Source organism: Solea solea, chromosome 4 (assembly GCF_958295425.1).
Source record: "Solea solea chromosome 4, fSolSol10.1, whole genome shotgun sequence".
Lineage (NCBI taxonomy): Eukaryota > Metazoa > Chordata > Actinopteri > Pleuronectiformes > Soleidae > Solea > Solea solea.
The window spans coordinates 21,111,198-21,139,105 of NC_081137.1; the positions used below are offsets into that span (position 1 = coordinate 21,111,198).

A 27,908-nucleotide genomic window follows, 5' to 3' on the forward strand; every position below is an offset into this window, starting at 1 on the left:
ATGGTAATCTGTTTTTAATAAACTACCACAACACAGAAAGTGTTCCTGTGGAAATCTAGTGGGATAGATACAGGTGCAGACTTTAGACTCACAGTCTGAATGCTTGAAAGCTCAGTCCTGACCTTGAAAACAGTAGGTGACTAAAGACAAATCCGAATTTATCCTTCTCCTAGATTTTTATCCTTCGCAATAAAGCAGCATCTCACAGAGCGCTGAGCGCCTTTCAGCTGTTAAAAGCTCATGACTTTCCCGGTGGAAACACGCTCCCATTTTAACTGTAACTCTTGACTTTTACACTGTGAACATTGTGTCAGCAATTCTGATGATCAGTTTGTTCAAAACCACCCCGCAGTTAGATTCATGGATCCCACAGGTTTAACATTTAATGCCTCTGTAAACAGCTGGAATGTTGCATATTCGCTCCTTTTTTTTTTTCTCCCCCTCTCGCAAGACTCTTGGAAAATGCTGAATTGCAGTTGGGGCATTTAGATGCTCATATTAATAAATTAAAATGATAAAATGCTGACCTTCTCAGGGGGTCGAGTCATGCATTGTCTAGTGCTGTGCCCCTGACAACCTGATCTAGAGAAAAACTTTTATGAATGAATGTAAATGAATGCAAACAAACAGTTCGAGTTAAAGTTAGAGAGGCAACTGTTCCACAATCCCACAAGAAACTGAAGCCACTGGAAAAATTACAAATGTATTAGTGGAAAATAAGTTCTGTCGTGGCTTTAATTACACACAGGACTGCAAAATTACAGATTGACGGGAAAAACGTAGATTACTGTAATTATTGCGAGAAATTGCTCCGCTATTATGCCATGAGTGGTTTGATAATTATCTATAGTGGCTGTGCAGAATAAGAAAATGTGAGGAAATCAGTGTGTACATTTATAGACGATGCTAAAATAGTCATAACATAAAGTGTGTGTGCGTGTGTGCAGCCCAGCTATTCAGTTAAGCTAAACACTCCCTCCATTGCACTCCAAAGGAACAACAGGCAGTTGTTGTATTTTGGCAGTTTTAATAGAGGAAAGTATGAAACTACTAAACATAAACTTAAAAGGTGCATTAATATACAAGCTGTGCACGCGCTCATGGTCACATGACTCAGTGCATGTATGTAATGGCTCCAAATCCATCATATACGCTGAATACCATACAGCAGAGTTCACTGCATTCATGCTGGAATCACAGACCTGTCAAGTGGGTGACGCACATGAATACACAGCACCTCTAAATGGAAATTACCTTGAGCAATTTCACACTGCCACTGTATCTCCACAAACATAATATCTGTGCTCTGTCTCCAAGCCACTTCCTCTGTAAATGAACACTTTCGATGACGTGTCTGTGTGGGGGTCGCTCTGCCTCACTTTCTCTCTCTCTCTTATTCTTTTTTTAATTTCTTTCCTCTGCTTTCTCTCCCTGTTTCTCCATTTTCAGGGAGAACACAATAAACACACACAACACATACATCGCCTGCTCTTTTCAGAGAAGTCCTCAGTGAAAGGGCCATGCCAAGGTGTTCTTTAGTATAAGGCATAATAAAGCCTGAGCTGCAGCCTCAAACTTCAGTACATACACACAGACACACACACATATATACAGTATATATACTGTATATAGTAAGGAATGACTATGTGAGCTTACATTCATTGTCTCAGGGGAATCTCAGGCCATACAACAGTGTAAAGGATATGCAGCATTGCAACAGTAGATGTGTACTAAACGACCTCCTAAGATTTCACTTGGTCCATTCTAAGCATTTTTTTTTGTTTTACAAGATTATTCCGGACATGGTGAATGTTAAACTCCCTCCACTTATAAATGTGTTATTTTCAGAAATGTAAAATAGTTTTCTGCATGAGATTATGAGGATGCAAAACGGCACAAAGGTGACACCAACTTAAATAACAACTATGACTGGAAATGTTTTCTATAACAACCTAAATACTGTAAATGAGAGGCACATGAATGTTATTTTTCAGTTTCAGTGGGGGAGCATAGGACAACAACAACAAAAAACATGTTATTTGTCACACTGTATTGCAGCATCGAAAGCTTTTATTGGCTTTTCTATTTTATTTGACCTTGCATTCCTTCAAAGTCAGAGTGTATAGTGTATATCTTATTTCCACTGTATTTCCATCAGTGTAATGTCATTTAAATGTGTAAATGTTTACAAAAAGGGACTCAAAATGGCCTAATATTATTGTCATTTTGATTAAACAATTCCTTCCTCCTTCCCATTGTTTCCCTAATGTTGTGAAGCAACAGTATCCCAGTGGAAGAGGGAATTGTCCTGCTGCAATTCATCTATTTCTATCTCTATGCATAATTTAAAACGGAGCTATTTCAGGACACTGAAGGTTGGCAAGACCATGGGCAGGGCATTAGTCAAGTGAATCTGAGCACAAGACTGATGACGGTAATGACTGCAATTATACAGTATATGATAATGCATAATGTGTGTGTGTGTGTGTGTGTGTGTGTGACCTCTACAGGACCTTTCCTGACACTGATCCACCAATCAGACGCGGTGGCAACCAATCATTTGGTTGCCACCTCTTACTTCACTTGTTTCAAAGTAAAAAAAAAAACACAACTCTCTAGAGACAAGCATTTTTCAAACTGTCCCAGTTGTTGTTTTTGACTTTTACACGATCACAAGTTTTTGAAACATCTTTGTTATAGGGTATACCTGGATTTGGAGTGCAAATACATAAACTTGTTATGAACCTTAATCATAAATAGGACAGCAAAAAAAAACAACAACAATATCCTCAGTGAGTGCTAGACCTTTACTGTAAATGCACAGTGTGTAATTTCTGCCACTAGGACTCTTTCTTTTTTTTAATCAAAACAATAACAAATGACGACAGGGAGCAGCTTCAGCTCATTTCCTGATTAAGCCACTAATCCTTTTCCCGAAGTCGCTTCTTTATATTCCAGCCTTTTGTTAAGTTGCATATGCTACACAACAATCAGCTGTTTTTAAAAAGTGTGACACTGACCATAGTAATCCTCTACAAGTCACTGCAGCTGTGACCTTCAATAGAATAGAAGCACATGTCTGTGGATTTAAAGAATGTTGAATACATTCTGGCTAATTCAAGTACAGCACGTTTATATATATATATACATTTTAATGCAGAAATGTGTCCCTTTTCCACTATGGTCCCAGCTCGCCTCGCCTCGGCACGGCACGGCACGGCACGGCACGGCATAGATTGGTTTTCCACTACAAAAGTCATCACTGCACGGCTGCATGAAACTGCCGTGACTTTGTTTTACGTCAAGCATAGTATCGCCTCAGCTCGCTTGGAACCTCGTCAGAGCAGGTACTAAAAAAAAGTACCAGATTAACCATCGACCGTGCCGTGCCGAGGTGAGTCGATGGAAACACGGCAACAGTATATCTTATCTGAACGCCCTCATTTTCCCCCAAAGTCGCCCCTTTCCATCCTTCTTTTCTCTACTAACATAAGTGTAAATATTTTAAATGGTTACATATTTTCATGGCCCTGAATGTACGTACACTTATGCTCTCAATCTATTTTTATGCTCCAACACTGTACGTATCCTGTATGTCAACTTAGTTTAAACATAATGCAGTATAAATCATAAAACTTTCATGTTTGGTTCTCTTTCCCCCTCTCACCACTCTGCTTTGACTCTGGAGGAAGATGCTGGCTCATCACTGGAGCAAATACCATGGGTGTCACAGTGTTCGACAAGTTGGGGCGGGCATGTGTGTGTGTGTGTGGGGGGGGGGGGTGTTCTCTTACATGTTCATATTTCTTTCAGAAGGCATTGCATGCTGGTCGGGTCGGCATGATTTATAGAGTTGCCTCTGAATAAATAATCCATTGCAGTACTGGGGAAATGAGGACAGGTGATGCATAGGCCTAGAGTGATGCATGTGTGTGTGTGTGTGTGTCTATGGGATGAGGAGATGTATAAAACAAGGATGGGGTGGAAGTTAAGCAGAGAAGAGGCAGGCTGTTTGTCTGTTACACATCGAAGTTAAGCAAACCAAACAATCAATCTCTCTCGTTATTGGACGGCTTTTTATTAGCTTTTGGATTGGCTTTCCCTCCCGACCCAATAAATATTAGGTCTACACTAACACTTGTTGTGAAACAGCTTTAGTCGATGTTGACACAAGCTTTCAGTGTTATTTCACAAATGTTTTTATCCAAATAACTTTAACGCCACGTTGCTGGGAATTGTTCTTCTGCGTGATGTTTAATGGGTCAACAAACTCACAGTGTTGACACGAAAGGATACAATTGTGCGTCAGGAGTTTTATGAGGCAGTTTGCAGTAAGTCGCTAGGCAAATGAAACCCATAGTTTAAAGAGTCCACTCATTTTTGTTGACGTTTAGTGTCGAATGGAAAGGTGGCGGTTAATGGAAAAAAAAAAAATGGGAAGCTGCCACATGCAACTGGAATAACTACTCTGGAAGTGTGTTTAATATTGAATGGAGCCCTGAAACTACACATTGATTTGCATCGCAAATAAACCGAACCTATGTTTTAGGTAGACTAAGAAACCGGTCCAGGTTGTACCCGCCTTTTGCCCCATGTCAGCCGGGAATGGCACCAGCGCCCCGCATGACCCTCATGTGGAGGATAAAGCAGTAGAAGATGAGTGAGTGAGAGTTTATTTTCTTTGTCAGCTTGATGCTCACAACTGAGCATCTAAATATGCTGCCCTGCGCGCCTCTTTCAGACGTGGAAAGGTACCCTGTGCATCTCTAAGGCGACGCCGAGGGACATGACAGAGTGGCAATAATTAAGACGCTCTCGGAATGACAATGGCTTGTTCAGACGATATATTAATATTAAATTGTTTCCATTCACGAAAAACAAAAATAGACAAAGTAATAACATCAACAACAATAACAACAGTATTAACACATGTGGACATGGTCCGGTAAATCAAATTGCTTTGATTGTGACCATCAGCGACATCAGCGGATGACCCAGTTGTGTGCGCCTAAGAAATGAGCATAAGTGACAAGTCTGTTGTTTAATGTCTGATGATGGGATTTTTATTTAAAGAAATCTCCGTTGTAGTCGCTGAGACAAATTTGCTGCCATTTATTCAGAGACCCCAATCAGTGCTCTGGGTGTCTTAAGAGTCCCTCATTACAGTGATGGAAGACTGAATCAATCTGTCTCCGAGATCATTAACCAGTCATTCAGATTCTGGGGGCCGCTTTCGAGGCAGACTGTTGCTAACAGACGCGTGCGGAGCTCGTGTCACCTCGGAAACGTATGTTGCATCATTACGTTTCACCGAAATCAGTGCATTTCAAACACGATGGTGAGTCCGTGTATTTTCATCAGACTGTGTGGATATCTAAAGACGGCCTTTGAAGACAGTGTTGTGTGGTGTCGCAATTAATATGGAACCCTGTTAACTTGACTTTGGCAACAGCTGTTGCAAAAGTACTGAGAGTGAATGGTGGGATTTTTATTTAAACATTCAGTTATTCATGCTTTTTTCCTCAGCTTACAATTCTGGCTGCAATTCCAAAATGGTTTACCTGAATGCTGTTCTACATTGGAGTTGTTATTAAACGTGGGGCTGTAACGCATCACTCCAAACCAATGATATGTCAACAGAAAGCACCGGATTGTGTCAAGGTTAAACCACCGATGCTGACCGACCCTCGGGCACTGCAGGGAGGGAAGTCATGGAAGCAAAATGTAATTTCTTTCTTTTGTCTTTGCGTCAGGAGAACCCAGACAGTGTCCTCTTTCATAATCATCCTACACTTTCTTAAGATGAGCATGGAGAGTGCAGAAGAGTGTGTTTGAGAGTCCACTGTAGCTGTCTGTTCGGCTTTGCCTGACCCGCAGTTCCCCCGCGTTCACATGGACACACACTCTCGCCAAAGATTGCTGTAACAGTGGATGGGTGACAGTGTGCAGCTCGCCTAACTGTTAGGTGGCAGAGAAAATGAAACATGAAAGACCAGGTAAAGTGTGAAAACCACCTGGCCCTTGCCGACTATTTATTTTTAGATTTTTTTCCAGGCGAGACAAGTTACAGTAAGAGCTTGCAGGTTAATCAGATGGCAGAAAGGAGCTGGTGCACAGGCACAGGCAGGATGGAAGAGGTGTTTTATGGCAGACATGCAGGTTTAGGTCAGGATACATTCATTTCTCCTCATCTCTGAGAGAACTATCCAGCTGATAAATGTTCCCTTGAGTATGAAAATAGTTTTTTTTGCAGTGAGCTAAAAAAACAACAAACCCTCAGATTTCTACAGCTTTGATGCCAAGCAAATGTGACACTACTAAAAATATTGTGACATTCATTTTGCCGGTGACTGTTTGACTAAGTAGAATAAAAGTTGTACTGGTGTGGAACAGTCAGGAACGAAGAAATAAGAAACGAGTGGAACCTCTATCGCCCCTTGTGGATCTCTTAGCACTTACCACAACACTGTGGTCCTGATTTGACCTAGTTTTACTCCCAGAGACTGAAACCAGAGACTGAAAATGAACCATCTCAAGAGTTAGGAGTTGTATATCTGTCTTTTACTGTAGCGTTACTTGTCCAGACTGCATCGAGGACACTTCCAGATATGAGGTTTTGAAACACAGGTACATAGTCAGGCAGTTGTTCAGGGAGTGCTTCATTACCAACGTTAATGTACCAAGTCCAGCTCTATTTTTAGATATTTCACTTTTTGGTGTTTTCTGCCAAAGTTCTGCTGTATGAGGCGAAGTCTCGTTTTACATGCACCTGCTCGAATGTGTCACAAAAAAAACAACTACCACACTGAGAAACACAGAAAGAGAGTGATGTGAAGCTGACTGTGTGAAGTGATGGTTTTAAATGGAATAATATTTAGAAGTTACAAACTACAGCTTTAAATGAGAGACGAGCGACAAGCGCATGAGAGGGAAAAGATAAATGAGAGAGAGAGAGAGAGAGAGAGTGAGCACAGAGGAAAGAGACCGGGATGAGAGGGACACTGAGAAATGTGTGTGCGCACGCTTGTGTGTTTGTGTGTGTGTGTGTGTGTGTGTGTGTGTGCGGTGGCAAGATTTGGCAGGCAATATCAGACTGTCCATCAATGTCACAGCGCTTGTGTCCTCTGTAAGCCATTTCATCCATCAGCACCGGAAGGCCTGGCTGCATGTAGACGGCGCCGCTTGCCTGTTTACCTATTCTGCATGTTGACGCTGTCAAATCCCGGCGTCTAATACCTGCTTTAGATTAGGACTTTCTGCAGTCATTCGATGGAAACTTTTCACCGATAAAGTATAAAATATTAACACGGGAAACTTACTGTGTATGAATATATGTAGAAATACAACTGTCAGAGTTATTTGACAAAGCATTTGATGATAGAACTAAACTGTGTTTCTGCAGAGGGTGAGACGAGAGAGTAAACTGAAACATTTCTTAATTTGTCTTTAAAAAATGCAAAGTGCATAACGTTTATGAACAAATAAAAGTTACATTCATACATTCATTCCAGATATCTTCTGCTCTGCCTGAAAAGGTCTGACAGACCGTGACAGCGTTCCGGCACAAGTCTAGTCTAGACTACCCAGAGGGTCGTTGGAGGCCATTTTGCATGCTGTATTTTAATTGGCCTTAAGAACAGTAAGAACTTTCCAGGAAATCTTTCACACATTACAAGGCTGATACTCAGAAAATGTCCCAATTAAAATTTCATGTGCAAACATGAGTTTCAGCAGCCAGTTCCAAATAAAGCAGCTTCTATTCACAACATGCAGAGATGTACAACTCGTGGTTCATCTGCGATAGCGGTGCGAGGGAAATATTTTTACTGGGAACATTGTTTTAATCAAGAGCTCTCCATCTGTTTATCTTGCTGGTTTTCAAATCGGGAACCCTTGCATATTTTTCACCCCGGGCTCTCTGTTTTCATAGTGTACGGCGAACAGTCTGTAATGAAGGGATTGTGTTGTGTTGTTTATTGCAGACGAACGACAAAATAACATAACGGGGAGTAGAGGGGAAAAAAAAATGTGTTTCTCATTCTAGGGGCTCCACAACCCTGTCTCACAAAGAAAAAATCCTGTATTCTCAACATTATGCTTTGTAATGATATCTCTCAGGTTACATTTCTTCTTACACATCACAACAGCGACACATCATAGAGGTCTATTGCTTCCATCGCAGTGAGCTTTGTAGACATCTATTGTGTTTTAATACAGCGACACACTGTGTTTTAATGGGTAAGTTGTGTTTTTTTATTAAAAGAAATACACAATTATTTTCCTGCAGGGGCATTTTGTGCCTAAACCTCTTTATCACCCTCATTTCCTTAAAATGCAAAAAACACCAACAAGTGGTTGAAGCACAATTACGTTAATATGCACGTCTGTGAAGTGATTTTTAGAAAATACATTCCCTGGGAATCAAAACTGAGGAAGCAGTTTAGTGAGGTGGGGACATAATGTAGGAGAGAAGGTTCGGAAAAGGTTGGGAAAGCCTTATTTCTAGAGGAGAACCGATTAGGCGTGGAACTTCTGCAGCCGTAAGCAGCAGTAAGCAGCAAGTTCCAGTGGTGGCGGTCACGGCGGCTTCAGGATCAAGCGATTCCTGCAGAGCATGAGCATCCTGCAGTTTGTAAATCACACGAGGCTGAAACTAAAACCTAGGGCTTTGTGATATAGGACACTAAGGCTGTGACTTGGCCCGATGTCTGCTTTTCTCCTTGAAAAAAACACAACTGACCTTACTGCTGTGTAAATAGTGATACACCTCAGAGTGTTCATGGCAAATTGAACTCTTTACATTCATTATTATATGAGAAAGACACTGTTGTGTTGTTCTAATGTGACACTAATGTGACACTAAATGAGTTTCATTTAACACAAATCTCATCAGAATCGGTGTGACTTTGTCAAGTTACCGCACAGAAGAAGACAGTGAATGATCACATCATTCCTTCTTTTTTTTATTTACCAAGAAATAAAAAACATCCATCATTTCTTATTTGTTTACTTGCATATTTGCAGTATGAAGCTATGCTTTTGCGCCAGGAATCACTGATCGTCACCGTTTCCTGGCTCCGCTTTGGAGATTAATCTGAATGGGCCGCTCCCTGCAAGGCTTCAAATAAGATTTTCCAACCCTACATAATTCAACCCTCCGCTGGGAATTCATTCATTTTGCTCCGTATGCGTGCTCATATTCAAGGAGCTCAAACATGACAAAGGTCCAGAAATTGCAGTCTATTCATGCGTCTTTGGAATGAATGAGTGAATGAATGAATGTGCGGTTATTAAAATGCTCTTTTAAAGTGCAAGTGTTGGTCCACAGAGGCGTTTTAATTTGCTGCTAAATGAATGTCTGACAATGACAATTAGGATGACGCTGATTATGAGTATCATCATCACCTTTTCCTTATTGCATACTTGGAAAAAAAGCAGCAGCAGAGGGCAGCTCTGAAGCCATAGACGCTTTTATCTTTCCTTCTCTCCTCTCTCTCTCTCTGAAAAATCCTAATTTTGCAAAAACAGCCACGTGTTATCTGACCTCCATCTCGCTTTCTCTCCCACTCTCCTCAATGATGATCCACGATGTCCTCACCATTAACAGCTCTCATCAAAGTCCATTAAAGGGTTGTTCATCACACAGGCCGCACGACAGTATGCAGGGCCACACGGTGAATGATGTAGAATTTTAAGGGGGGGGGGGGTAACATTAATGGCACTGATTAAGATGTTTCCACTTATTAGTTCCATGCTGACGGAGAAGCGAGGGGCATTTTTGCAAAGCGTGCTGACTGTGTCACACGCAGTGCATTTCACATACAGAGAAGTTGAAGGGGCGAACAACAGGGCAGTAATAATGACAAATGAAATTAAGTTTGACTTCGTCGTAGTGTTGAATGGCCGTTGCCTTGGATACTGTGATTCATACTAAGAGGGTGAGAGAGTGCAAAATGAACAACTGAGAAATAAGGCAGAGAGAAATAGAGACAGAGAGAGAAACAGCAGGACGCGTCATTTTGCATTGCCGCTTTCTTATTGATTCTACTCGTGCTGTTGTGCAGGTAATCGCTGAGACTACCTACCAATTAGGAGATTAGTGGTGTGGGTATATCTCGCGTGAACAGCTGGGTGGATGAAAGGGTTAAGACGGCCAGTGCGAGTCTTCAGACGACGATCCAGCACGAAAAAAGGCAACATATGGCTAACAGACCGTAAAAAAGTGAAAGAGAACAACGGGGATGATTCAGAGAGATTTTCATTTCCCCCCGTGTTGTCTTGCAAAGTCACAAGTATTGCTAAAGGGTGCCGACATCTGGCACACAAAATCCATCACGCACATTGTGCAGACTCAGCTGCCAGCACCTGCCTCCTGCCACCAACAGGCAGGCACCAACCCTCAATTAAGATGAAAACAATCATCCACACTTTATAATGCTGTTATGACTGGCACATGCAGACTTATGGCACTGACGCTTGTATTTTTAGTATGAATTTGAACGAAAAAAGATACATTAAATGTGCAAATGTCAACCAAAACCTCAACCTTCTAGATTAGCAGCAAAATAACCGGTGCATCAATATATTTCCATCTATTACTGTTACACACGGGAACAAATAGTATTTGGACACCTGACCATTAAGCCAACAGGGACTATTTATATATATGTATATGTATATATATATATGTATCGCAAACCTGATCACATTTTGAAACTGGCATATATACAGTTAGAGGTGCACACTCACATTGCCAAAAAATATGCATAGGCTACCCTCACTATAAGATACTTTAAGTGTGTGGGAGTAGGGGGTAAATGGCTGGAGGTCAATTGTCTGAAGGGGTATACAGGTCAGTGGAAATACTGCCGTAGAGCATTTATGAGGTCAGGCACCGATATTGGACGATAAGGCCTGGCTCACAATCTGTGTTCCAGTTCATCCCAAAGGTGCTCGGTGGGGTCGAGTCAAGTTCTTCCGTTCTGCACTGATTCCCTTGCAAAGTCCAAACAGGAGCGAGGGAGAAAAGGCTCCACTGCTGTGTATGTTTCTGCAACAGTCTGTCAATCAAAGACTGGTTCCACCATCAAAGACTCAGTTCCTCCAATCATCATGCAGACACAACAGGATAAAGTAGTTTAAACAAAATCACTTGCATCACTGAAAAGAAACATTTGCCTGTACTTTCTGATTATCTGTACATTTGCTGTGTTGGTTTCTTTTGTTATATTGATCCGTGACAAATTTTCTACTTTACTTTATGATACTCCAGCTTTTTTCACCTCTCACAGCAAAGCATACACAATGGCACGCAGAGCTGATGAATATAAAAGCAGTCAATGTGACAGGGAGCCGTACATGTAACTCGTTTTACTTAGTCACAGATATTTAACTAAATGATTATTGATTACAGTCTGTGTATAACTTGACAGATCAATTCATCATAACTCTCTTTTAAGTCGTCAACCCCTCTCAAAGTAAAGTGGTACATTTGGGGTGTGTGTGTGTGTGTGGGGGGGGGGGGGGTTGTGCTGTCACTGCGTTTTTAATAATTTGTATTCCTTCTGTGTGTGAGTGAGTGAATGGGGGCCTGCCCATTAAAAAAGCATAAATCACACACAGTGATGAGTGCATGAAGACAAAACTGAGAGATACCATATGGAGCTTTGTCACTGAGCTGTAGAAGAGCTAAATGTAGGGTGTCGAGAAATACAGCCTGTCCCCGAACACAACACACACACACACACACACACACACACACTTTTTATATCTTAGTGAGGACACATCGTAGACATAATGCCGTCACAACTAAGTTCCTAACCCTAAAACCAGGTCTTTAACCCTGAAAAAGCCCTTTAAAGTTGTTGGGGTTCGAGCCTAAAATGTCCCCACAAGGTCAAAATGTCCTCACAAAGACAGGTTTGTCCGTTTTTTGTTTTTTTTGGACCTCACAGAGGCATAAAAACAAGCACACACACTGAGACGTAGACACTCACGCCCACCAGCTGCGTGAAAAGACGAGTGACTTAATGACACTTAGCGCGAGATCGACTGTGGAGATGCTCTAAAAGTCACAATTAGCCAAAGCTGTTGTAGCTAATGACCCACTACAAACTCACACTCACACACAGACACACACACGGCTGTATGCACACACATGACTACAAAAACACACACATTAAATAAAAAAACACATAAAATGATAGTATCGCACACCTTAAAAGTGCACACTATCATTGTTTTCAGTCTCCATTTGGCTGAAGTTGTCTCCAGCGTTTGCAGGATGGTGTGCACCACTATTCTTGACACGACACTTTACAGCCAATTACTTTTAGCCTTGCTCTCTCTCTCTCCCCCCCCCCCACTATGTGTCTGCATATATTAAGTTTGGGCAAGTGAGAGGAGTGAGAGCAGTGTGTGTCGTCATGCATGTGTGTGTGTAAGAACGTTTGTGTTTTTGTGTCGAGTGTGTGTGTTTGGTAACTGTGCCCCACTTCCTCCATCTACCCATCATGCATAGTCCCTAATGAGGCCCATGGGAAGCGGTCCAGAGCTTGTGGTTCTCCAAAACCACTCATGTTCCAACTCCTGTTTCAAAGCCGTTGCCTTTAAGGCTTCACAGCCTTTGAACTGGTGTCGGTCGGTAACCGGCAGTCTGACTTTGTCACGGCGCTCACTGATATTAAGACTAATCAGATTTGGCCTATATATCCTGATGGTGTCTAACATAATGTTGCATGTGTTCTCACACACACACAGACGCAGTCTGGTTTCCATGACTTGCATTCATTTCCTTGAGACTTTGACATCATCCTAACACGTCTTCACCTTAAAATGTAATCATTTACAATATAGGGAATTGCATTTTGTCTCCGTAATGTAGCTGTGTAAACAGATTTAGGTCCCCACAACTCGACCGACCTGAGAAACACAAACACACACATAATCAGCCACTAGCAAATTGTGGTTTTAAGATTTATTCAAGCTGTTGCTTTTCCATTTTCCCCCTAATTTCTATCCTTGCTGCCTGTAATCTTTTTGTGAGCGTCACGAGAGGAGAGGCAGCTGAAACTGCAGAGAGAGCCACCCCACACAGAGATAAATGATGTATTCAGTTTAAAAAAAAACAATTGCAAATGGATAAGACAATGGTTGAGTGTCAGGGAACTGGAACAACTGCAAATTTTAAATGAAGAAATGACGGTAAATGAGGCTGCAAGTCGCAGTAGCTCAGAAACATGTCGAGATTCACAGTGGGTTATGTTAAAGAATGTCACTTCCCCTCAGGCAAAGTCTTATTGCGTTTGGTTCACCAGCCGGGCTTTTTCTTGCACATCCTGTCCTGTTCTGTTTTTTGAGCGCTCCCTGCTGGGAATACTCCAGGTGAAGTGGGACAAGCGTGATAAGTCATTTGCAGATGATGCTCCAAACTGCGGCACTCAACATAGAGTAGATGCTTGGAGTGGGTGCAGAGCTTAAAAAGCTGTGCTCAAACTCATACAGTGCTTTGTTTTCACTGAGTTCATGAGGATGAGATGTTAAACGCTAATAAGTAAGCACTCACACGGCCATCTGCACGGAGAAAATCAGACAAGAGAGATAGTGACTGAAAACTGACTTGAATTGAAAGTTATCCTCACTGGCCTCAGACCAAATCTCTGCAGAGCTCATCACATCTGTTTTTCTCTTTCAGCATTTCCCCTCAAAGGAAACCTATTGTGGATTATGTGGCCACCTACCTAAAAGCAATGCGGGTCAAATAAAAAAAAAAGCAAGCCTGATGGAATTGGCGATATAGGGGCCAAGTACAGACAGTCCTGCCAGGATGCGAGAGGATTTACAACCATGATAAGGCTTGTATTGATCAGACACCTTTCAGTCTATGTAGCTTCCAGAGACAACAGCTTCTCTTAATCTTTTGATTCTTCTACTTTACAATCAATTCCTGCATCGCTCCAACAACCCATTCACATTCACATTGATCACGTCTTAATCCAGAATCGCTGAAGCTTGTGATTCAGAGAAAGTGAATTGTTTATTTTCTATTATAGCCCTTACAGTTACCTTGTCCGTGTACACACGAGGCATTCAGGCACCACATAATTCTCTGCCCACTTGAAAAGTTAAGCCGCACACTCGCAAGAAATCAGGCTCCCATGAACCGGTTATTGTACATTCAAGTGGTCACAAAAGGCGGCAACAGCAATAACAAATTTATCATACCGATACAAAACAGACCCGTCTTCTTTATGTACGAATGCGATGCCGCAGAGAGATTTTGTTTCACAAATTAAAAACAAGTATTATCAGTAAGCCTGAGCAACTTCTTGCAGACATGCACTCAACTGTGCCGGGGCAAATGCCTCCGGAGATTCTTTTGCCAGCGCCCCGATTATAATTTCTGGATAATATTTGAGTGAAGCTTGTGTGAAAAAGCAGCAGGAGAAACTATAGATAAGTGAGTGAATGGTTAAGTGCTTCCTGCACGCTGAGGGCAGGCACCGCACCCTCGCCTGGATGCTCGGCAGATTCTGTTGCTGGTGTGAACGCGTTTCCCCTCGGCGACGTCCTGCACGAGTCACGTGTGCATAGCAAATCTCTGGAGAACGTCCAGACTCAAATCTGAGCCCTGATGATACGATGCATTATCATTAGCTCAGTGAGCAAACGTACAAATGCTTTTTGCCACAAACGGAAAAGAAAACAGCATGAATAAATAAGGCAACGTGCTTCAACCCCTTTATTGTTATAAGCCGCTCAGCCGTGCAGACACTCATGCACGTAGCGTTTAGAGTTTCAGCGTCAACAGGCAAAGACGTGTGACTTCATTTACTGAACATTGCATTATCATTACTTCTCAGTCACAGGCAGCCTTGTGGGATTTCCACTGCACGGAAATCTCTCGTGAGTGACAAACAAAAAAAAAACAACAGCAGTTGGTGGCAGTCGCGTGGACGGAAACATGTAAAGATGGAGGAAATGTCAAGCATGACATGCCGAATGATTCTCGTCGAGCATTCCCTGCACACCGCTGAGTCCTGCTGGCTCCAGGTATCCATGAGGGTCTGCAGGCTAAAGGAGGGTGTTATCTGCTAATAAGTATAGGTGTAACTGATACACGGGCCACTGAGCACAGAAGGAGGCATGAATGTTTTATAAGATGAGGTGGGTTAGGACTATACATAGCTCAAGCCATCCGTCACATGCAAACTATATTGGATATTGGTTCAAGGGTCTAAGTATAGGTCGTATTGCTGTGCTTCTCCCTAATATGTCACATAGGAGCACATCCTGCGGGCAGCTCCTTCCTATAGCAGGAGAAATACTACACTTCTTCCACTTCGGTCAGTGTTTGGGTCATAGAAACACAGGTTTAGGTCATACGTTGGGTTACAATAAGTACAATTTTAGGAGGTTTCAAACTGGAAATGTAGTTAACACACTTGTCCTCCTAACCTCTTCCTCTCATGATGTGGTTTTTCCTCAAGTCTGACTTCTTACACCAGCTGAAATAAAGCTGATGAAGAAAGGAAAAAAGACTGACAGAAAAATCTGTAAATGCTCTCTGTTATCAGAGAGGGGTAAGTCAGACGAGAGATTGATCCAACATGGATGAAACAAGTGTGGAAGGACACAGAACACAGATTTAGAGGGAACAGGAATAGAGAAACGATCACGAGACGGTGGGTCCTGTGCATAAAAGTCATGCAATTTTATTTGATTATAACGTTTATTTACAGTAATCTGTAAACAACCACATCTCCAAAGTAGCCCAGTTCAAACCTAGTGCGTGCATGTCGCTAATGATAGAGCGCAAACTCTGTTTAGACAGTTGCACAGAGATAGCGGCGGCTGCACGATCTGCACGGACAGAGATAATGCTGCCGCAATTGTTTTTGCAGATTACAGCCTGTATGTTTGCGGATGACATCGTCGGCTCAGATAATTCATCACCGAACACTGTGCCAGAGTATTTATGTTTGTGAGGGAGCAATATGGTGCGCCACACGTCGATATACACAACTGTAGTTTGTACACGACCTCGGGTGTTGTACAGATGTTCAAGTGTTGGAAACTTGACAAAATAAAAGTCCTTTGGATTTTTTATAAGGATTTTTACACCTATACACCTGTAAAGACATAATTTGTGCTCATTAATATTGTGTAAATAATAACTTGGCCTTTGTTTAGTTATGTTTTGTTTTTCAAAAGTACCTATTGTTGAAACTTAAGCCAATAAACTGTCGCATTAGCCTTTTGATGGGCTGCAGAAATCTTGTTAAATTTGAAGTCGACCCTATATCTATTGCATTTGCTGATTGAAATGAATAAAAATGCTAATATTTCTATCTGTTGCCGGTGTATGGCTGCTGCAGCTGTATTTATGCTTCACGCTCTTATTTCTTTTAATAAAATGTCAACTCTGAGGGCTCACTTTTAATCTTTACATCTATGTTATTCAGCTATTTAGTTCACACATTGATATGCACAGTCCTAAAGGCAAGAAAATATTTAAAGAATAACTGAAATGGAAAAAATAAATTAAAAGGAAGATGATTTCAATCGATGAAACAAAGGTAAAATTGTAATGGAGAGTTATTTAGGAATGCTTGAGAGCTTTGTGGTTTGATGGAAGGCTGCAAAAAGACCTGGAGATAATAAGTGATTTGCTGACAATCGATACCTTGGCTGGTTCATGCGTGTCAGATTTTACACTATGACCTTTATTTATTCAGTATAATTCTATGAAAAGCTACAAATCGATTTCAAGACATGCTGTCTCTATTTGGAATTTCCACATTTTAATTATAATCACCGTCAACAGACTAATTGAGAGGAGGAGGTGGTTGTGTTCACTGTTCACTTAGTGCCACAAAAAATGGATTATTAATTTGCATCATGATGATTTATTTATCTTTTTTTTAAGTAATCTGTTGTTTGTAGTATTATTAATTTATGCTGACAGAGGCTGGTGCCTTTAAAATTAGAGGCGAGTCATAAATTGAAACTTTAAAATTTGGTAGAAGGCTTTAGTTACTGTGGACCTGTGTCCATAGCGACCTGACTCCCATTTCCACATGCAGGTACAAGCCTGCAGTTCCACTCATACTCACACATGTGCACACATGTGCACACATGTGCACTTGAGTGGCAACAATTTCTCGCTCTTTGTATTCTTTGAGTGCCAACTTCTTTGTTGTCTCTTTTGCCCAAAAAAAGAGAGAGCGTGCCATCAACTGGACAAGAAAATGTACTATGGGGAGCATTGGAATCAAACTGGAGGTGTGTGGGAATTGGTCTGCGCACACATATAGATGTGAAAAGTATGACAAGACCCTGTAATCAGCAGCACTGGTCTTGAAGAGTAACATTTCCCCAAGCCTGTAGCCATTTAGTTTCCCCATCTTGTAATGAGGACAGAACAAACCTTGTCTATTGAGTCAGACATCAATTAGTTCTAAGTTAAAACCCTGCGTAACCCTTCTCTTACCATTTCCCTTTCCTCCTGCTTTGTGAGTTCCTGTTCTCCCCAACTTCCCCTCCAACAGTTTCTTAAACAAAGAAAAAGCCAGAGCCAGTACTACATTACATTTGTTCTTGGAAGTTGTGCCAATTTGCCAAAGTGCCTCATGTAGTCAGCGAGGACAGCCTGCTTGTGCAGCATATGGTGATTTAAACATGTACTCTAACAGACTACGCATTCATACTGTTTTGGATTATTTTGCCTTTAAGCACTGCTAAAAAAAACACCCTGTCTCTGCATAGTGTCACTCTCTGAAGTGAAATGTAACACCTGGTCAAGGAGGAGAGAGGCATTTTACCTAAGCACCAGTGCGGGAAGGTACTTACAGAGGCACACGGTCTTTAAATACAGCCGAAGAGTTGGTTGTTTTAAGAAAGTGAACAGTCTAGCACATTATTTTATGCTGCCTTGCCAGGGACTAATTATGCACCATCAAAGAAAGACAGACGGAAGAGAGGGAGATGGGGGAGGATGAAGATGTGCAAATGCTTATCCAATATACCAACATTGCAATAATAGCTCAAAGACGGCACAATCTGCTTAAAAACCTGCATGTTTTTTTTGTTTTTAAACATTCTTAACGTGCACAAGTTCCATTTGACAGCTGATATCTTTGTCAGCCAGAGCCGGGGACAGTTCAATCAATATGTGACACATTTAGTTTCCTCCCCACACTTACAACCCGAGTGCTGGGATGTAAAGCGAGGCCCTGCCTGTTCAGGATTCTGACTGAAGCAGCATCTGTCATGCTAACGTCACTGCTAACTGTAATTGCTGTTATTGTGACCTTTGAATGGAGGATGGCATGTAAAGGAAGAATGTCCTTGTCGGGATAAACACCTAATCACATTTAACCTGTGGAGACGCCAGTGTTGTGCCTCGTGCCTTTGTGGACCCACAGTGCATTTAAAATACCATCCATTTTATGGCAGTAATATCAGCTCAGGAGCTGAGAATAGACTTATATGCCCAGCAAATCTCACAGAGTCTGGCTTGTGTATTTTTATTCCCTCTTTGGGGAGATTCTCTTTCGTGCTACACATTTGTCTAATGCTCAGGGTAGCAACACATTCTTTCTAGCTTTGTGAAAAAGGTGTGAACCTCTGGTCACGCCATCACCACTTTCCTTGGGGTTGTAGTAATACCATAAGAGGGTTAAAATCCATCAATAATTCAGTTTTAAAGCGTAGTTCCGTTGCTGAACAAAACCACTTGGCCTCTGATCGTAAAAGAAGTGGAAAAACTGTATTGTACTGTAACTTAATGATTTAAGACCAGTGCAGTAAAGAGAAAAGGGCTTATATAGACATGCTTATATATTATCCATGATACTCTTTTTTGGTTTGAGAAGTGATAGAAAACATGAACATACTGTATAGCATCAGAAAACAAGGCTTACATAATCTTGCGTTTGTGTGATAGAGTTACTACTAAAACAGGTTTTGCACAACCTTAAATATGTAGGTGTAATTTTGAGGTTTTAGCCCCTGTGAAAAAAGCCATTGTTAACAATAAAGTTAACAGTTTCTTGCAAAATTCGCAAAATAATGGTATAAAATAAGGTCAGTACTGCATCAACATGAATTGATATATAGATTCATGTGAAGCTGTGACATACAATAGGACATACAATACATTTTAATGCAGATAGTTCTGTGAGATTCACAGTAGCTTCCTTTATTTCCGCAAACGGTTGATGAGCAGATTTGAAGTGTCTCCACGAATCTGACACATATCAACAACTCTTCGGGCTGTTGACGAGCCAGAGGGAGGGAAATAAGGACTGACAGCCAGAGAGAATGAACTGAGAGAGCAACTAATGGGGGAAACATCTGAGGGAGAGAGACTGAGGAGGAGACAGGAAGACAGAAAGGGAAGCGGTAGCGCGCGGGACAGATGCAGACAACACAGTTTAGGTAGGAGAGGGAGGGAGAGGGAGAGAGAGAGAGTGAGAGAGTGAGAGAGAGTGAGAGATAGAAGAGGTTTATTTGTTTTTGTTGTGCCAACATCATTTATCTCCGGTGAACAGCATCCTGGTGCTGAGAGGCTGTATGACAGAAATCAATCAGAGGGCAATCGTCCATACACTCCCACTGATGCACCAACGCATCGATACAGGCATTAGGAGAGGGACGGTAAGGGAGGTAGAGGGGGTGGGGGGGGTGTGTGTGGTTTGGGGTGTAGAGAGAGAGCGATGGTGGGGTGCTGTCAAGGCGAGTGTGTGTGTGTGTGTGTCAGTGTGTATAATTAACTGTGTGTGTGTATTCAAGAAAATGAAGTCACACATGATTTCAGGGAATTACATTAAATTGACCACAGAAAATAAGTGATGTATGTTTTTTTGTTTTGTTTTTTTGTGCGCAGTATGTTTGTGTGTTTATTCCATTTAATTGTGAGTGCAGTCAGGTCAGCCCCGACCAGCTGACCATGGCAGAGACAAGTTGTTGATGTCCCTGCAGAGATCAATACAGCAGAGCCAGGAGCACCTGTCACAATTCATAGTCTGTTTGTGTGTATTAGTGGGTTTGTGTGTGTGTGTGTGTGTGTGTAATAGCAGGTGACTGTCATTAGACTTTGGTCAGACCACCTGCCTCTTCCCTCTGGAAGAGAAACAACATGAGATCACATGAATCGACCGCAGCACATTGAGCGTAACGCAGCACACACACACGCACACTCACACACACACAAAGCAGGAGTTTGTGTAGTGAGTGATGCTGGCCAGAGGCACACCCGACAGTCTAACACCTCTGATGACATGAGCGGGAACCCCACCTGACACCGGCCTCCCTTTTCTCTGCCCTACGGCATGCGGATCATTTCAAGGCCAATGTCACTTCCACACTGGAGGATGACCCTAGGCAGGCACATGCCATGCACAACACGCACATACTTCTCTTTCTTTCTCCCTCACACACACACATACGACACACAACACACAACAGGAGGCTGTTGTGAGGCGCGCACACACACACACTGACCTACATCTGGCTTTCACATGGCACAACCACCACAAACTCTACAGTACATGTACAAGTGTGCACACGCTTTGCCTTTAAGCAAAGTGTGACCTTATCTTCACATGTGAGCGTGGGAGGCCATGGGGGTCCTGCACAAACATCGCACACATGCTGACACTGACTGAGGAGCAATTACACACAAAAGAAACAAGTCCTGAGCAAACCAACGGTCATTACGTGATTTAAAATCTACTTTTTGCCATGCTGTGTATAGACTGCTTAATGAGTAGAAATACCGTCTTAGTTCTTCCCAGTTTAATAGCTTTAACTTTAAAAGGTCAAGTATTGATTAACCACCGCACAACTTTAAGGCTAATGTTATTTATTCAGTTATTTATCAACTTTATTAATTCATCGTTCTTCCGCTTTATCCTCCACATGAGGGTCGTGGGGGACACTGGCGCCAATCTCAGCTGACATAGGGTGAAAGGCGGGGGTCCATCATTGATTTATTCAATTTATATTTAATTAACTTATTCATTCTTCCACGCATCAGTACTAGACAATGCAGTACATTGGTCAGATACTTTATTTTCTCTTAAAAAAGTGCCACTCTGCCTCTGCTGTCTAAAAAAAAAGACTATTGCATAATGGAAGAAATTAAATATAAATGAAATTCCAAGAAAACAATACATCTCCAACGTGATTTAGTTTCAGCTCCATTTTCGATTGAACACAAGCAGGCGTTTGAGCACCGAGACGTCAGGATTCCAAAATGTTAGCAGTATCACAAGTTACCCAAAAAAAGCATTCATTTAGAATGCAGGCACATTCTCGCAGTATAGCTACACCTCCTCCTCCTCCTCCTCACCTCCTGTGATTGATTCTACATCTCTCCAAAAAACGCTGACATGTGCGTGGGTGTGATTGACAGGAAGGGGAGATGCCATTTCCCTTAGACACCTCCAGACCGCTATGAACAATAAACCGCATGCTATTTTTGAATGAGCGCATGATTCCAGAGGAGATTTTGACTATTAGTCACAAAAATATCACATTTCTGGTATTTACAGAGCTGATGACTGGACAGGAAAATTGTCCCTTCTCTTTGATAATTATGTTTGTGTCATAAAACACACGCGCACATTACCTGTTGTACAACATGACGTTCGACATAATGTGCCACATTACTGAATGAACTGTACACGGACAAGATATTGCGACTTAAATTGAGTGTTCAGGCACGAAGCAGGGGAAATTTATCACAATCCCCGCCGTTTAAATGACCTCACGCGCCGAAGAACGAGCAAATGTTTAATTACAAACGTCCACCTGAGTGATGAGCGCGGGCTTCCTGTGAGCCACTCATTAACAACAAGTGTCATTTCTCCTCAATGTAATTGAAATCAAACAGTTTGTGCACGGCACCTATAGCCTTTCAAACTCTGAAACCTTGACCTTTAATTACGGCACCTTCGGCGGGCGTAAATCAAGAGGCTCTGGGCCGTGCTGCCACTTTGCATCATTCTGCCACGGTTTAGCAAAATTGGATTAGAGGTGTCTGTGTATGTCAAGGTTGAGGTGCATTTTTTGAGCCGTAATTAGAGCGAGAACACCCGGAAACGTGGTCCTCGGCTTATTTCAGACAAATGAAAATTGTGTCATTACACCTTGAAAGTGTAAACACAAGCTGAATTTGGAGGCCAACTTCATTGACTGAGATTCAATGTACGAAAAGTAAAAGGGAAAAAAATTAATGTGAATACATAAACTTGATTGTGTATGAATGAGGAAAATGCAGTGCTACACATTTTCACCTTCACCTCTATCATCAAAGACCGTTGGTTTTACAAATAAAACTGGGATGTGTTACAAAGCATCAACGCTGCATACTGATACATCCTTTTAGAAAACTAATTAGACTAACACTGTGTGCATGAGCGCGCAGACACCACACAGCGACTTATTATTATAGGAATCTCAATTACTACGATGTGGATTTGAAATTCCCCCGTAAACGATGTCCTCAGCTGAATTATCTCACAGTCTCTTTCTCACAAAGGTGTGACAGAAAAATGGAATCGGTCAAAATGATAAATCACATCCCTACCTGGCAGTATTTAGTGCTCGCGAAAGCTAATGGCCATTTACAATATATCCGCGCATCGAAGTGACACGTCACTGTCAAGACTTGGGGGTCTGTGTAATTACAGAGAAACGCCAAAGTGTGATCACAATGCGATACATCAAACACACAAACACACACTTTGAGACTCGGCCGCTTCACTCACACCATCAGCACATTCACAGACGGGCAGATTGAACAATTCACCAAAGTCTGGAGCCACTTTTCAAAAAAACACCAACTCTACGGCTGCATCTCATCAATTAAAAGACTCCCATTTTCACTCAGACTGACATAAATTAACACCTCGTATACAGTAGGGTTACATTGTCTATTCCTGTCTGCATCTTTTTTTTTTATCTTAGAATGATACATTTCTATTTGGAGTGTGTACCAGCGAATAATACCCATGGTGCATTGGTCTCAGGCTTCTGTGTATTACTTGTGCACACACATGAAAGCGATAAATGCCAGTAGCAATCAGAGATACACTCCCCCCTGTCCTCTGTTACTGCCTTTGATGACTGATGTTCAGTTCATATACAGTAGGCAGAGTGTGCGTATGTGTATAGGTACATTTAATCGTCCCGCTATCTCGTCGTACAGCGGTAATCAGTGTCATTCAAGAGATTTTCCTTCTATTTCTACTCCCATTAATGTACAGCGGTGGATAAACGTCGCAGGCATTCACGAGAGTTGCAAACAAACAAAGTGGTCGGACGGAGCGACTTCTGCTCTGCTGCGTCCCCACAAACGGGCCAAATATGCTGCCGAGGACAAAGCGAATTAAAAGCAGGAGACATTTATTTTAAGCCGTGTTATTTCTAGTCTCGCGCTGCTCTGTAGCACATAAAGAGAAGCGGCGGTGCTATTGAAGTTGATGAATAGAAGACGCACAGAGAGCTGCTGGTTTTTGTGTGTGGTATAATGGGCGGGGCTCGGAAATCATACGCGGGGGCCGCAGCGTTGCACGTCCACGTGTTTGCCTCCGGGGGGGGGGGGTTTGATCTCTCTTCCACACGAAACAGAGTGGAGTCCATCAGCAACAGATACCCCTTCAATTATTCAGGAGGTTAGCATGAAAAATAAATGGCTGTTTCCTGCAGTGAGAGGTGTGGTGCCTCTTTTGGTTTCTCTGGATCTTTCAGCCCACTGTGTGCTCGCACAGAGGTTAGGGTGGACAAGTGATTCCATTCAGTGATGATTATATATATATATATATATATATACCTGGGTGCTTTTTTCTATTGCATGACTGCTTTAGTGCTTTGTCCAATCATAAATGCATTTGTGGGTTTACAGGCCCTTTTTGAGTGAAGGTAAGCAGGACAGCAGGCATCCGTGTCGTACTGTAAATGCACACGGAACAAATCGTGCACATTGTGCGGTTGAAAAACGTTTTTCAGCTCGAGGGTATAGGTTTTTGAACAATGCAGTCTTGTCACCCGGGCAGCCGGCTTATTTCCATGATTAGACTGGAAGGAAGCCAGTTGTCCCTGATGTCACGTCTCTTTGTTCCATGCGATAGTCACTTGGCATTAGTTGACTTTTTTGTATTTTTGTCTGTCGTCGTCAGTGTTCTTACTTTTTCATCCTCCTGGCAGTCTAATTTGTGCCTCTTCTTTGTGCTTCTGTCTCATTATCCCTTCATGATGACTGGCCACAAGGAAAGAAATTATGGTGGGAAAAAAAAAAACGAGCTCCGCAAAGGATGTAATGTCAGTTTCTTGTGCTTTCCTCTCGTTCCAGGTGGTTCCTCACGTTGGTCGTCCCCTCCATGTGACTGCTGCTGCAAGAACCACAAGGGTGACGGTGAAGGCGAGAGTGGCACCTCCTTTAACGACCTTTCCACCTCCAGCTCTGAAAGCCACTCAGAGGCCAGCTCCCCACAGGGAACCGTCATCCGTGGGCCGGTCAGCCGTCAGCAACACCCCCACGCCAATGTCCAAACCCTCGACAGGCCACTGAAAAAGGGCCCCGTTTCCATGATCCAGCAGTCCGAACAGCGGCGGAAGAGCGACCTGCTGCGCACGCTCACGGCGAGCTCCCGCGACACCAGCTGCAAGAAGAGGCCGGTGAAAGAGAAGCCGACGGTGGAGGAGGAACTGGAAAAGTGCATTCAAGACTACCGCAAGATCAAGATCCCCGAGAGGTTCCCCGAGAGGAAGTACATGTGGCAGGCTGACCTGCTGAGAAAGTATCGCCTCTGAGGCGGGAAACACGGCGGAGAGCGGAGGTGTGGAAACACGAGGCCAAGGATCAGTTTACATGTTTTTTGATTATGATTTTTGCAACAAATCAGTCGAGACAATTTAACTCCAGATTCTGGGCGGTGGAGCAGTAGGTTAAACAAAGAAAGAAGAAAGCATCAAACTTATTCGTATCTATGTGTGTGTGTGTGTAGTTTAGGCCCTCTGTATGTACTGTCCGTATGTGCCGTTGAACAGTTTATCCTTAAGGACCAATCAAAATGGGGAATAAGACATCCTTTATGAACTGAAACAACCAAACGAAGACTTAGCAAATGCACACTAAGATTCGCCGAGGGACTCGCGCACACACTGGCAAAAAAAACACTGATCAAGTATGTGAATGTGAGTGTTTATGTGTGTGAATGTACTTGCACCCAGGCGGCCTAGAGGTCACAGTTGTTTCTGTTAGGACCTTTTAATAATGCATGCCGTCCCGACAGGGCTCTAAATACACTCGGAGCTCTCCGCTGCCAGTGGAGTGTAAACAGGTGGGTCAATTACTTCACTTTTTATTTTCTTTTGGCAACATCTGCGGATCTCCGGTGCAGAAGGAGTTACGATTTCATCAGCACTTCAATTCATTTTCTTCTTATAATTCCATTGATGATGCACATGCACATGCACATGCACATGCACGCACGCACCCCCCCCCCCCCCCGAGCGAATCAAATTTCTGTGCATCGATTTTTGCTGCGTCAGCGAGATGTAGGGCAATACCCAGGTTAGCGTGTGAGGGAAGTTAGAGTCAAGGATTTGATTTGATGGCCACACCGTTGGGAAATACAAAGGCTCAATAAAGAAAAGTCCTGATTCGACATAAATACACACACACACACACACACACACACACACACTCTTCCCCATTTATATCACAAATATTTACCCCTCGCCCTCATTACTGCGCACAAGCGATCGGTGAGGTGACTTAAACCATGCCTACTGTGACAAGTGCAGTAAATACAGACAGAAGAGGACGTGACTGCTTCATTTGCTTCAGACCTCTCAAACACACACGGATTCGTTCTACGCCGAGCGGTGGTCATCGATATTTATTGACGACGGGGTCAGTTGATGGAGCCGATCGCTGGTGGCTCTTGTTTACAGTTATTAATGAAGCCTCTGGGTGACTGATGACGACAAGGTGTTCATCTTTCCACTGAAAAATCAACCGTTATTCATGTATTCATTTACAGTCGTGGCTCTGCCAGAGTCAAAGGGATTTAATGCAACATGTGACAAACAAAGATTTAAAATGTGTGCTTTCAAATGATTATAAATTCAGAATTTATTTAAAATGTAATGTACATGTGCGAGTAATAATAATAATAATAATAATAATAATGATATACTAGAAGTTGTTTACTTAAAACAACTAAAAGGTACAGAAACTGATATCGCAATCTCTGTTTTAGGAGATTTAAAAGGATTGAACTTGTATGATCATCAAAACAAAAAAGGCACAACTGCATCAGAGTTTAACATGTTAAAGTGTCTTTTGTAATTTAGATAAAAGGCACGTCGTTACAAGTGCTGCAGAGGAAAGAAAAAAAAGAATCCAACCTGCATGTCACATCAGCCGTATGAAAGATTTGATTTTTAATATGTTTTGCAAAGTTTAAGTGCTTACGTGTACACGTGTTTGTTAATCATAGCTTCAGGTGCAAAGCAAGGTATTAATGAACGACACGATGCGACGGCTACGACAAAAAAATGTGACGTGAATTATAAAAGTTTTAAACATGATGGATTGAGGAAAAGTTGGGATTTATGAACAATCAGCTTTTGCAAAGCACAAACTACTTACAATTCCATTTAATCTAAAAACACTCCAGAGTAATTAAAATATACATTATATATAAACTCAATTTATTTATCCTGATATGTTAATAATAAAAAAAAGATGACTACAAAATGTTTTATGACACTTATTTTTCTATTCAAAAGGTCTTTTTTGAATTAATATAGAATTAAATGTTTCCCCTTAACTATTCCCCCCTGTAAGAGAAGCACTTCAGGAGATTTCCACACACATTCAACAGTGTCTGTTACAGTTATTATAATATATAATATATATATACCCCGTTATATGGTTGCAATAGGTGCTAGATATAAAAACAACCATTGTCCTCACGTCGATACCATGAATATGACTTATTTTTCTACATTGCTGGAAATGAAAATAGTACATGCTCATTTCATCCGTTTAAGTTGATAACACACATCATTGTGTAAGTAACCACCATAAATCACACATAACCAGAATAATGTATTATACTCCGCTCTGTATATAACATGCAAACCCATGAGGCATGACAGCTACTCTGTTCCCGGTGATGTAGTAGACTCGCGCTAATGTGACACAGGCATTCTTGTTTTCATCATTTAGAGCGTGAGGGTGAGACATTAGAGACGAGGGAGAAATTATACACGCCTATAGCACATACACACACACATATATATATATATATATATATACATATATATATATATATATATATATATATATACATATATATATGTATATATGTATATATATATATTTAACAAATGATAAATCAGTCCTTGTTATAAGTGAAAAGTGTCACAAATGGATTGTCAGCTCATTTGTCGACCGACTCGTAGGAGAAAGTCGTCGGTAACCGAAGACCTTTCAGCGGCTGAATTGCAATCAATCGATCGATCAATCGATCGATCGATCACACGGCTCAAGAAAATTATAGGAAAAGAAAAAGAAGCATGTTCGTAACTCAGAATGTTTAGCCGTGACCCTGGAGCTTTTGTTATTGTGCAGCACATTCAGAAAGTGTGAGGACAGTGATTTCTCTCTCTCACACACACACACACATACAAACTGTTTTGGCACTGCACTCCAGAACATTGGAGTGGAATTATTATTATTTCTTTTTTAAAAAAGGGTGAAAGTGCTGACTGTAAACTTCTAAACTTGAACCATATGGTGTAAAACTTTTTTTTCCCCTCTCACAGTTAGGATAGTGTAGCGGGACAATGACTCTACGCCTACAGGCAAGACTCCAAAGTATATTCTA

At 41.9% G+C, this 27,908-nt stretch overlaps 1 protein-coding gene across 1 annotated transcript in view; it reads left to right on the forward strand.

Annotated features, from left to right (window-relative positions):
* Positions 1 to 26,227, forward strand: part of kctd16b (potassium channel tetramerization domain containing 16b) — a 57,372-nt gene extending 31,145 nt beyond the window's left edge. The window contains exon 2 of the mRNA XM_058628353.1: positions 24,359 to 26,227. Coding sequence (XP_058484336.1) covers positions 24,359 to 24,819 — 461 coding nt within the window. The 3' untranslated portion in view covers positions 24,820 to 26,227. The remainder of the gene's footprint in view (positions 1 to 24,358) is intronic.
* The last annotated feature ends 1,681 nt before the right edge of the window (positions 26,228 to 27,908 follow it).